General features: G+C 34.3%; 1 protein-coding gene across 1 annotated transcript in view; it reads left to right on the plus strand.

Annotated features, from left to right (window-relative positions):
• LOC128692084 (uncharacterized) overlaps positions 1-11,957 on the plus strand; it is a 43,166-nt gene extending 31,209 nt beyond the window's left edge. The window contains exon 4 of the mRNA XM_053781072.2: positions 251-11,957. Coding sequence (XP_053637047.1) covers positions 251-336 — 86 coding nt within the window. The 3' untranslated portion in view covers positions 337-11,957. The remainder of the gene's footprint in view (positions 1-250) is intronic.
• The last annotated feature ends 1,174 nt before the right edge of the window (positions 11,958-13,131 follow it).

The following is a 13,131-nucleotide window of genomic DNA, read 5'->3' on the forward strand; positions in this document are numbered from 1 at the left end:
TATTATTATTAAATTAAAAAAGTTAGCAAAAATGCTCAGCAGTGAGAGATATTTTAAGCAACAGGAAGATAAGATAACTACACAGGTGTTCTAGCTCCCATGGACACATGGATGAGGAGCCTTGCATTAGATTTTTACTTTAGTAAATTTTGTTACTTTACAAATAATAATGAACATGGAATAGTCATTGTCTGCTACTGTCAGATTCCATATGATATTTGAGATGTTTAACACTAGCCTTTTCTTTCAGTATTTGTTGACACTAACCAGTGGTACCACATGACCTACATCCATGAAGGTGAACTTTCTATAACTATCGGCTCAGAGTATGACTAGACAACAGCTAATGTTGCCTCAAGGCATAACTAGTCAGGAACAGTAATTCAAGTTTGACATTTTTTCTAAAGTATTAAATGGCTTGACAGCTATTGCAGATTTGTAGAAAAGAAATCACTGGCATCCCATATTCTACAGTCTGTAACCATGTTGTGTACACCAAATACTTGTTCACTATGTGTGCCAAAGGAGAGACCATAATATGGAAACATGGCATTTAGCATAATATAGTAAGCCCAAACACAGAATGACATAGGTCCTCCCCTCCCCAAAAAACAATTATGATATTTTCATATGATTATTAACCTGTATCTGAGAATTTCTTAGGTTTCCCCAATTGTACTCAAGATGTATATTACAGTACAAAACCACTCAATGAAGCAGACAGATCAGGTGCATTAAAGTATGTTTCAGTACATACTGCACACTAGTTGATCATAAAGAATATTCACTTAGTCATCCTACAATAATATTTTGGCAGAGCATTGCAATTCCTGATACAGTACTATAATATCTTAAACTTGTATGTGTCCACTACATACACAGTTATACTTTTCTTTACCACATTAGCCATTTCCACTGAAGTATGGTGACCTTAAGAATGAAATATATCAATTATTTCTTCATAACTGTTTATTACATGATGGTAGGATTGCTGGTGTCTTTTTTTTCTGTCTCATAAAGATGCAAGATGAAGGTAGTAGGTTGGTAGACAGCAACCTCCCAGGGAGGTACTACCGTCCTGCCAAGTGAGTGTAAAATGGAATCCTGTAATTGTTTTACATGATGGTAGGATTGCTGGTGTCATTTTTCTGTCTCTTAAACATGCAAGATTTCAGGTACGTCTTGCTACTTCTACCTACACTTAGGTCACACCACACATACATGTACAAGCATATATATACACACCCCTCTGGGTTTTCTTCTATTTTCTTTCTAGTTCTTGTTCTTGTTTATTTCCTCTAATCTCCATGGGGAAGCGGAACAGAATTCTTCCTCCGTAAGCCATGCGTGTTGTAAGAGGCGACTAAAATGCCGGGAGCAAGGGCCGAGTAACCCCTTCTGTATAAATTACTAAATTTAAAAAGAGAAACTTTCGTTTTTCTTTTTGGGCCACCCTGCCTTGGTGGGATACGGCTGGTTTGTTGGGGGAAAAAAAAAAAAAGGTGCAAGATTTCAGGTATGTCTTGCTACTTCTACTTACACTTTAAGTCACACTACACATGCATGTACAACCATATATATACACACCCCTCTGGGTTTTCTTCTATTTTCTTATTAGTTCTTGTTCTTGTTCATTTCCTCTAATCTCCATGGAGAAGTGGAACAGAATTCTTCCTCAGTAAGCCATGCGTGTCATATGAGGCGATTGAAATGCTGGGAGCAAAGGGCTAGCAACCCTATCTTCTGTATACATTACTTAACTCAAAAAGAGAAACTTTCGTTTTTCTTTTTTGGGCCACCCTGCTTCGGTGGGATACAGCAGTTTGTTTTTGTTGAAAGAAGAAGAATAGTTTATTACAAACAGGAAGTTTGTGGTTTAACATTTAACTGTGTCTACATCCAGTGAGCTATTTATGATGAGGATTATTTTTTTTTTGTAAAGTACTTTTAAAGTTTTGACTAATCCTGTTGTAGACAAAATTTAGAACCCATTAATGTCAGTATGCAGAGGATAAGAGAGAGAATTAGAGGGTAGTGAAAGTCTCTCTCTTGCTTTAATATTTCTGCATCAACCATCTGATAATAGTGGCTACCCAGTAGTCCTCCATTGAGATAGTAATAGAAAGCTTCCCCCCCCCCCCCCTTTTTTTTTTTTATTTTTTTTTGCAGATATCCTCGATGTACTTAAGATTTTTTATAGTCTTCCATTCCATGTACAGAAAACAGCTTCTACTTTTTGAAACATGAATAAAAATTTACTTTACCAGTACACTGTTAAATTCTCTCCAAGTTGGATGTACAGATTGGGTATGAAGAATATGAGCAGAACAAGCTTTGACTTGGACAATATTGTGCTCATGGTACATGTATGCATGTGAGATATATACACTGTACTAGACCATTATTGGAGGGGAGATTTTTTGCCCATCAGAGGCTTTAACCCTTAAACGGTCCAAACAGATCAACATTCAAATTCGTAGTGCTACAAAAGTAGATCTACTTTTTTTTACATATTTTCAAATATAACATAAAAATAATGTAGATAAAAGTTTTTTTACACATTTTCAAATGTAAAACAAAAAAGAAGATCTACATTTTTTTACATACTTTCAGATGTTGAAAAAACGTATATATACGTTTGGACCATTTAAGGGTTAAATTAGGGCATTTATTGTGGGGAACATTTTATCCATCAGTCTCTTAAAATTAGGACCTCTGTTGTGTGGACTCTTTTTTTTTTTTTTTTTCCCCCTCACCAGGGGCTGTAGATTAGGGCACGTGTTGTGGAGCGTTTTGTACAACAGGGAACAAAACATCTCAATAAATGTTCTAATACCACGTCTTGCTTACATACTTGTCGCTGCTTATCACAATTTGTAAGCTTAGAATAGGGCGTTATGAATTTATGATTTGACAAAGCTCTATATCCTGAGCAAATCAGTGTCACAATATAAGCTTGTTTTGCACAAGTCTTTATACCTGTCTCCCCAAGTAGTTTATCACAACTCTTAAGAGAAAAGTGCCAGATAAGCCTAGTTGTGATTTCTATTTAAGTAGTAAATGGCCAGGTTGACCAGCCAGTTAATAAAATAATCTAGCCTCAGGCCAGGCTGGGAAAGTTGATTTCTTGAAACAGGTCACAGGTATGTCACAAGCCTTCATGAATTATGTGGGAAAAGCATTTTTACTTATTCTTTTTATTTTCAAGCAAATGTAGTAATACTGTTGTATTTTTTACTGTAGTAATATTTATTCATTGTTTTTATTCACATTAATGTGAAACATAAACTGAACATTTAGGTGAGGTTTCTATTACAATTATATACTGTACAAAAACTTACTTAAGTAATATTTTAAAAATAACATAAGAGTAATATTTTTAAATTTTTGCGATAAGGAATACTAATACAAATTGGAAAAGATAATCTAGTCATTCAGGTCAGTGTTATAACTAGTATTTAGATGTTTAATAGTAATAGAGTGCAACATAAGTACGTATATTTATTGTACAGCAGTATTAATATAAGCAGAATGTGGAGTGTCCAGTGACTTACTGACCATGGTATATTTTAAGCTGGCTTCTCATGTAGGTAAATGTGTTTCATTCACTGTGCAATCAAAGAATGGTATCCCTGTACTCCATTAACCCAACCTCCTCCTACCTCAGTACACATCAGAGGACTTGTACAGTGTGTGGCATCTTCAATTCTGATATGCAGTTACATATTAGATTTGAAGCCAGTCAGAAAAGGTATTCACAGATTAATGCATGGACAGTCCAGACTTCTTACACTAGCTAAAATTAGTATGATTTCTTTCTATAAGTAATATACACCAACTTTGAAAGTTTAAAGCCAATCAGAAGAAGCATTCTCAAATCATTGCACAAAGACCAATATTCCAAAATACACATACATCAGCACTTTAGGTCTGAAGCTGCACTCTCATGTTATTACATTTGAAGGACTGAAGTTGATCAAATGGGGGAATTGGGTGCAGTCAGGTTCAGTCCAACAAAAGAGAAGACAGGTACAATTCTTGGATCAAGAGTTCCCTCAGTGACATCAAGAAACCTTCCTTGATGGGCAAAAGTTATAGAGGAAGGAAAGAAATTTGTGCCTGAGTATAATATGTGAATGACTACAATAAAACCATACAAAAATATAAGCAAGTCTCACTAAACTCGTGAAATTTAAAATGCCATAAAAATTTAAGGCTTTTACATTTTTAAGTTATTTTTCCACAGTTATATTCTACAGTATTTGAAACACTACAGTCTTCTAGGAATATATGATTTTTAAGAAACTGAAATTTGCATACCACCTATAAGATGAAAGGTTGAGAAATTTTGCATATTGTTACCTACATAGACCAACAATACTCCAAAGTAAGATGCATCAGTCTTGAAGTTGCGAAGCTAGTCAGATGAGGCATACACAAATTATCACATGAAAACCAATATTCTGACTTGCAATTTCTTCAATAAAAGGGGCATTCTCCATTTCTTGCACAGAAAGCAATTTGTTTAATAAAATTAGTAAATAATAGCTTAAACACCCAAAAATCAATGTAAACCTTCCTTTGAGTCAATTTGATCAAAGGCATTCTCCAGTTATTGATTGGAATTTAACATTTTCAAATTTATTAAATGTCAGTAAACTGGCAAATTTAAATCTACACAACTTAAACTTACAGGATACTATCCTGTTCATAAGATACATCAGCCAATACAGAATCTGTTCAGAAGAGTCATACTCTTAGTTATTTAACCCTTGTGGTTTAGCACTTCTTTTTGATAATAATAATAATAACAATAATCTTAGTTATTTAACACGTAAACGGTCCAAGCAGATGTATGTTCACATGTGTAGTGCTACAAAAGTAGATCTACGTTTTTTTACATATTTTCAAATGTAACAAAAACAAAAAAGTAGATCTACTTTTTTTTTACATACTTTCAAATGTTGAAAAAACGTATGTATACATTTGGACTGTTTACGGGTTAAAAAGAAATGGCAAATTGGTACCTACACACTCCAATAAGAATCCCAATCACTTTCTAAGTAGCATACACCATTGTTTAAAGCTTGAAGTTGATCATAAGAGCATTCTCAAGTTACCAAGATCAGGAATATATAATTGACCAATGGGCACCTGCATATGCCAGTAGTTAGATGAACTGAACATTTTCTTGTTTACAGTAAATCACCTTTTACTGTTTTGAAGAAAGTTAGCCCTTGTGGCTTAGCGCTTCTTTTTGATTATAATAATAATAATAATAATTGAAGAAAGTTGAATGAGGTATTTTCATTGAAGATCTTAGGTTAAAGTAATCTCTGGCTGGTACAGTATTATCATATTTTAAAACTTTCTCTTGCAAAAACAGCCTGTTCAATTTTCCTCATGACTTGCAATTGTTAGAATACTTGGCATATCACTGCACCAAAGTTTTACTCTGCTGTTTGAAAAAGGAGATGGAAGAAAACTTTAAATACTATCAACAGATGTGTTCTCTGTGTTTTTTAATTCGGCTCTGTATGACCCTTATGGGTTTAGTGCTTAGTCATAATAATACATTTTTAATTCACATGTCTTCATCAGTCATCATAACCTATGGCTATATATATATATATATATATATATATAAACTAAGGTGTATCTAATGAGCATAATCACAAGGATCTGGAGTGGCTTGCCCAGCTTCAGTCAATAATACAGTGGAACCTTGGTTTTTGAACTTAATTCATTCCAGATGATGTCAGTTCGACAACCAAACCAATTTTTCTCACAATAATGTAAATAGAATTAATCCGTTCTAATCTAAAAATGACAATATAATAATTTATTAATAATAATGTACGTATTAATACTACGTAAAACGATTCATAAAATATACAGTTTCCGTGTGCTGTATAAAGTGAATTCTAAATGAAAATTTACATACGGTAAAGTAAATGAAAATTTAACTGTTTCTTACCTGTCAGAGGAGAGGTAATGATAAAATTCTGGCGGCTTCAAATCTTGTGGGAGAAAGCTGGTAAGCCTACGTGTGAGAGAATGGGTCTGCATGGCCAGTGTGCCCAGTATAAAAAGAAAATCCTGCAGAATGCAGTGCATAACGAGAAAAAAAAAGACCACGTTTTTGGTTTAAAACAGTGACTTTGCGGTGTATTTTCATGTGGTATTTATGGTATTTAAGCCTAAAAGTAGCTTAACCCTTTCAGGGTCCCCAGGCCCTCTCCCAGACTTGTTCTCAGGATCACCCAAATTTAAAAAAAAAAAAAAAAATTCTTAGGAAAAGATAGAGAATCTTTTCCTGATCATAATGACACCAAAAGTATGAAATTTGATGGAAAACTTACGGAATTACGCTCTCGCGAAGTTAGCGGTCTTGACGATGTTTACGCATCGGCGATTTTTGCCCACTTTGAGCCCTATTTTCGGCCAATTCCAGTGTACTAGTCGACAAAGATCATGACTATTTTGCTAGAACTCCATTTTTTTCTATCGAATGAGTACAAGAAACCACCCATTTACCAATTTCAACTATCCAATACAGTGGTCAGAATTTAGCAATTTTGCCAATTTCACACAAATTTCAAAAGATGCTAATTTCCAAATAGGGTCCAGAATAAACAATAAAGACATTCCTGGCACTAAAATAACATTTCCTCTGTTCATTAGTCACGTCCCCATGCCCCTCTTACATTCTTTTGCTTTCCACTTTGAATTTTTATTCTCACAAAAAATAGATGATTTACTGTTATGCAGACTACTGCATTAGTGTAGAAATGGTATAAATAATATCGGCGCACTTGTGAAAGAATATTAGACTCACCAGTTGACGTGTATTGGACGCTTAGCATGATTTGTTTGCTTTTGAACATTTCTGCTACTTTGAGCTCAATTTCAAGGTACTTTTCATTGTAAAGCCAGTCAAAATCATCTCAATTTCTGTAATATGTCTTCCATTCTATAAAATGAGACCAGGAAAACTAGAATACAACAATAAATACCATACGAATATACAGTGCAAAGTCGCTGTTTTAATCCAAAAACACGGTCTAAATTTTTTTTTCCTCATTACGCACTGTGTGCTGCAGGATTTGTTTTATACTGCACACACTGACCACATAGACCCATTCTTTCATATGTAGACCTACCAGCTTTCTCTCATTAGATTTGAGGGCGCTAGAATTTAGGCGTACTAGTACGTCAAAAACCCTGGTGCGTAAGCCATACTAGTATGTCCGAAACCCTGAAAGGGTTAAAATTGAGTTCAAAGTAGCGGAGATGTTCGATTATTGCTGATGTTCAAGAGTAAACAAATCATGTCATGCGTCCAATACACGTTAACTGGTGGGTCTAATATGCATTTATGAATGCACTGATATTATTTATACAATTATTACAATTATGCAGTAGTTTGAATAACAGTAAATTTTGTGTGTGTGTGTGTGTGTGTGTGTGTGTGTGTGTGTGTGTGTGTGTGTGTGTGTGTGTGTGTGTGTGTGTGTGTGTGTGTGTGTGTGTGTGTGTGTGTGTGTGAGAATAAAAATACATGAAGAGCAAGCTTAACATAAGGGGCCTGGAGACATGAATAATGAATAGATAAAATGTTATTTTAGTGCCAAGAATATCTGCATTGTTTATGCTGGACCCTATTTTGAAATTGGCCTTTCTTGAATTTTGTGTGATATTGGCCAAATCAGTAATTTCAGATAATTTTAGTGGGTAGTTGAAGTAGGTAAATGGGTAGTTTCTTTTACTCAGTCTAATAGAATAAAAGGAGCTCTAGTGAAACAGCTGTGAGTTTAGTTGACTGGAACAATGGAACTGGCACAAAATAGGGCTCAAAGTGGGCAAAATCATCAATACGTAAATGTCGCCGTTTCCACTAGCTTCGCGATAACCTAGTTAGCAGTTTCGTTACCTTCGCAAGATGCTCAGCAAGAGCTCAAGAGATGTTTACAGCATGTGCATTAGTTACTATACTGACTGAGACCCACGCTGCAGACTCTGTCTGGTGATCATGTGATCCGAGCGTTGTTGGTTGACAACCAAGACCACATAGGAAAACCAAATTGACCAAATCGGTTCAAAAACCTATTTGTTCAACAACTAATCCGTTTGACAAACGAGGTTCCACTGTATAAGGACATGCTTATGCACTGTAATGTAAAATTACATAGCTTATCCTCATGTTGAACCCTCGAGGGTTTAACATGATGCCAGCGAGAGGCTCTTGGTCTAAGGAATTTAACCTGGTCTTCCTTTCCTTAGATTGAATGGGATTGCCTTCCATTCCCCTAGGTGCTATGTGATTCTTATATTTTAAGCACTTCCTTTCCCCCATCAACCTAAGAATAATAATACAGTAAATAAAAATAAGAGGACATGCATGATACAATAAATTCTTTTCAGTATAAACTTTTGGAAGTACTGCAGTTGATTGGATTCAGTTACATTTATGAACACTGATAAAGTGTTGTGGTTTATCTTGAGAGTATCCTAATATTTTGCATACAGGAAAGAACATTCATTTAGTAAATGTACACTGTTGCATGCAGTAGCTACTTGTTATACATTTATATATCCTTGATAGGCCCACACTAGTTGTATAATATTTTTAAATAAAGCACAATTTAACTTAATGAAATGTTCATATGTTGAAATTTATTGTAAACTCTATTGTATTTAGAGCAAGTAAATACTGAATTATTGTACATATTCACTGATTATATATTGTTGGTTAGATAATAGTAATTTTATATTTTGTTACATCTTAATAAAAATGTCTTATATTAACAGCGTAGGAATTATAATATTAATAGAGATAGTGCAAACTATTCATAACCATCTTTTAGATGAGTACTGTATTTTCCTATAAGGAAGGTTGGTCATTTGTAAAACAACTTTGCCCTTCTTCATGCATTTCTCATTTCTCATATTTTTCTTAGTGATTGTATTAATGATATTCCAGTCAGGTTGAAAAGATTTTGACTTAAGGTACTATTTAAGCATCTTTAATAAAATGTTGTAATGGAAATCTAATCTATGTGGCTTTATAAATTTTTTTAATCGCACATGCTGCACTGTAATAAACTCTTATATACAAAAAGAGACAACATGAAACATTTCTTGTCATTTGAGGATGGTGTGCAAACTGATGTCTGTAGAAGAGAAAATGATGCATAACACAATTGCATAACAGCACTTATTTTCTTGAATTTCTGGTAAATTAATGTTCTTCCAGTTGAAATTCAGTCTTTTTGCTCATAACTTGGAACATTTAAATTCTTCCCTTCTCATTCCTTTCCATTATTTTTATAATGTGTAATTGAAGTTTTTTTTTTTTTTTTTTTTTTTTTTCATTACGAGATCCAGGATCTGCACCTTTGGTCTTATCATGAGAATTGAATTGCCTCTTAACCCTTAAACGGTCCAAACAGATCGACATTCAAATTCGTAGTGCTACAAAAGTAGATCTACTCTTTTTTACATATTTTCAAATATAACAAATAAAAAATGTAGATGGAAGTTTTTTTACATGTTTTCAAATGTAAAGCAAAAAAGATCTACATTTTTTACATACTTTCAGATGTTGAAAAAACGTATGTATACGTTTGGACCGTTTAAGGGTTAATACAGTCCTCATTACAGACTACACTGATTTCTCTTACTTGGACTAATTTGTGCTTGGAGATGAACAAATTATGGAAAGTTCTGAATACAGTATTGTAAACAGAAAGAGTAAATTTATATATTTTTTCAAGAATTCCAAATTAAGAGTAAATACGTAATCAAAAGTCAAATGTTTCTTTAAGCTGAATTGTCAAAATCAGAGAAAATTTCACAGTATTCCACACATTTGAAAATTCAGGAAAATTCAGAATTTTAAAAAATATCTAGAATTCAAAGACTGAATCAAAAAGATTAAGCATCATTCTGAATTTAATTTTAATTTTTCAAATCTGGAAGAATTCCAAATAAGAGGTACTGTACTGTATTTAACCCGTAAACAGTCCAAGCAGATCTACGTTCACATGTGTAGTGCTACAAAAGTAAATCTACATTTTTTTTACATGTTTTCAAATGTAACAAAAAAAAAGTAGATCTACTTTTTTTACATATTTTCAAATGTTGAAAAAACGTATATACAGTGGACCCCCGGTTAACGATATTTTTTCACTCCAGAAGTGTGTTCAGGTGCCAGTACTGACCGAATTTGTTCCCATAAGAAATATTGTGAAGTAGATTAGTCCATTTCAGACCCCCAAACATACACGTACAAACACACTTACATAAATACACTTACATAATTGGTCACATTCGGAGGTAATCGTTATGCGGGGGTCCACTGTATACGTTTGGACCATTTACGGGTTAACAGGAGAACCTCAAGTGTTAATATGATTCATATTCTTAGATGCTATATACTGTATATACCACATCTACTGGAAATGCCTACAGCCATCATATGCTGTGTGTGATGTTGCATTATATAAATAAAAATTAATTAAGCAAAATAATATTCACTCCAAAAACTAAATATGACTTATGAACATATTTCAAAGATTACATTTGACATATCAGATACTACTGTGTGACATGCAAATGTAATGCTGTCCAAAATGAGATCAAACTAGATCAAAATTCTGCTCATAATGGCTTTCTGAAGATGTGATGTAGTTTTGATGCATGACAAATAGTGTCATGAATTCTCTAGTTAAACCTCTTACAAGGCTTTAAAACTAGCCACATATACGGTATGGGAGCATCCCGAATTATCAGCAAACCAGGTTTGAATGTGTTTGTTTAGTAAATGTTAGATGTGAAGTGTCTTGCTGTTCTGACTAGCTCATTTGCTGTCACAACCTGTGATAATGGCACTTATTCATGGGACTGGTCACTAGAAAATATTGTATTACAAATATGAGAAGTATAGCACTTAAATAGTAAAGCCATGGATACTGAAGATTTACTAGTATGCTTGCATATGAAATACATATAATTGTCACATTTTCCTACCTCTGATAGAATGACTTCTTCAGTACAATTGTATTCTTAATAAATATGGCAATACAGTACTGTATTTTGTTTACATAACATTACAAAATATTGCTACATTCAAGGAAGGTATCTTGACAGTAAACAATTCTTGATCCAACGAATCAGGTTTGATCCTCTTCCGTAGCTTAAACCTGATTGCCTCTCATTCCTCGGGCACTGTATAACCCCTATGGATTTTGTACTTGCCCACAAATACAGTATAACAAAATATTAGTTTGCCACTCTTAAATATTTCTCATCTCTCTCCTTAAATATAAGACTATACTTGTACATATATTGTACAGTACCATTCTATTTCTTACTGTTCTTGTGTACTTTTCCCACTATCTAATTTGTTATTTATTCATCTTTAGTTTTCAGCAACCTCTTTTTCAGCCACTTACCATCAGTAGGTATCAACATTTTTTATATGTACTTTAATTGTCAGCATTGTTTCCCTTTTCCTTTAATGCTTTGTGTCCTCAGAATATTTCTACCTAATTATATTGGCCTCATAAAATCTTCCTGCAATGCTGTATTTCCAATAATACTTTACATAATATATGTTACTTGTATTATTGTATTAGTGCTGATGATTACATGGCATCTTTTATATTACTGTGCATTTTTTTGAGGTTTGAAAACTAGTGGGTAGGTGTTGTGTAGTCACTCTTAGAATGGCATACACTAAGTTTGTAGTTTCACAGTTCTTCCAGCTTGTGCCACTGGAGTTCATATATTGTATAATGCTGGCCACCACTATATTTTATTTTATTAAAAAATACTATACTGTTGCTGGTAAAAACTCCAAATTCTGTTCTTCCAAAAAATTATAAGCAGTTAAACAGTGTGCCTTCCTGTTTATATATATTTTTGTAAATGAAATAAATGTGTGCTAAAAGAAATTGCTTTTAACACCTTGCACTGAATTGTACATAATCTTCACATAAGTATTTTGTGCGAGATGGATCACATGTGTTTGTTGATACCTTTCATGTGTGTCCTCTTCACAGGGGTGAAGAGGATCTTGATCTAAGGAATTGGACCTTTTAGTCTTCTTCCTTGGACCAAACCTAATTACCCCTAACTCCTCCCTTCCCTGCCCTAAAGGTAAAAGGGAGGGGGAGGAAAAGAAGAGGGAGAGAAGGGAAAAAAGAAGAGGGAGAGAGGGGGAAAAAAGAAGAGGGAGAGAGGGGGAAAAAAGAGATGGGGGGGGGGAGGGAAGGAGAGAGGTGCTAAAAGGCAAGTTGAAAACGAGATAGGCAAAGGGCAGAGTGAAGAGAGATAGCAAAGGAGATAGGGACAAAGGCAAAGAAGACAAGGGGAAATGAGATAGGGTCAAAGGAGACAGGGGATAAGGGCAAAAAAGACAGGGACAAAGACAAGGGCAAAGAAGACAAGGTCAAAGGAGACTGACAGAAGAGGAAATGGGAAGAGAGACACAGACGGTCTTGAACTTACTACACAGTTGTTAGACAACCACATCTCGGAGCCGACTTAGCTTAAACACCAACACAGAATAAAGCAACTAAAGCTAAATCATGTTCATAAAATTGCTCACAAGCAATGTCCAGAATATCTTGCTGCCAAGTTTGTCAAGATTAGGAACCAAAACCTGTATGGTACTAGAGGAAGTGAACACAGTTTTGTAGTACCTACAGCAGGTGGTCAGGCCTCAATTATTATCAAAATAAAAAAGAAGCACTAAACCTACAAGGGTCATGGTCAGGCCTCAAACCCCTCTTATTAAACAGCAATAGAGGAGTGGAACAGATTGCCTAAACATGTCAAAACCCGTTCTAGTATGAGCTAGTTCAGGATGAGAACTAAAAGCTTCCTAATGAAGCTACAGAAATGAAAGAGAGCAATTTCTTGCATTATCATTAGCGCTGTATAGTCCTTGTGGCTTAGCGCTTCTTTTTTATTATAATAATAATAATAATTGCATTATCATTTGTGTACCTATTATTGTAAGCTGATTCTCTCATGTTCATAATCATGACTGATTCCTACTGTAACCTACTACTAGGCTTTAAATAATACAATATGTATTTTGATGTAGGGGTAAACTGTTTCACA

This window comes from Cherax quadricarinatus, chromosome 15, assembly GCF_038502225.1.
Source record: "Cherax quadricarinatus isolate ZL_2023a chromosome 15, ASM3850222v1, whole genome shotgun sequence".
In the NCBI taxonomy this organism is placed as follows: domain Eukaryota; kingdom Metazoa; phylum Arthropoda; class Malacostraca; order Decapoda; family Parastacidae; genus Cherax; species Cherax quadricarinatus.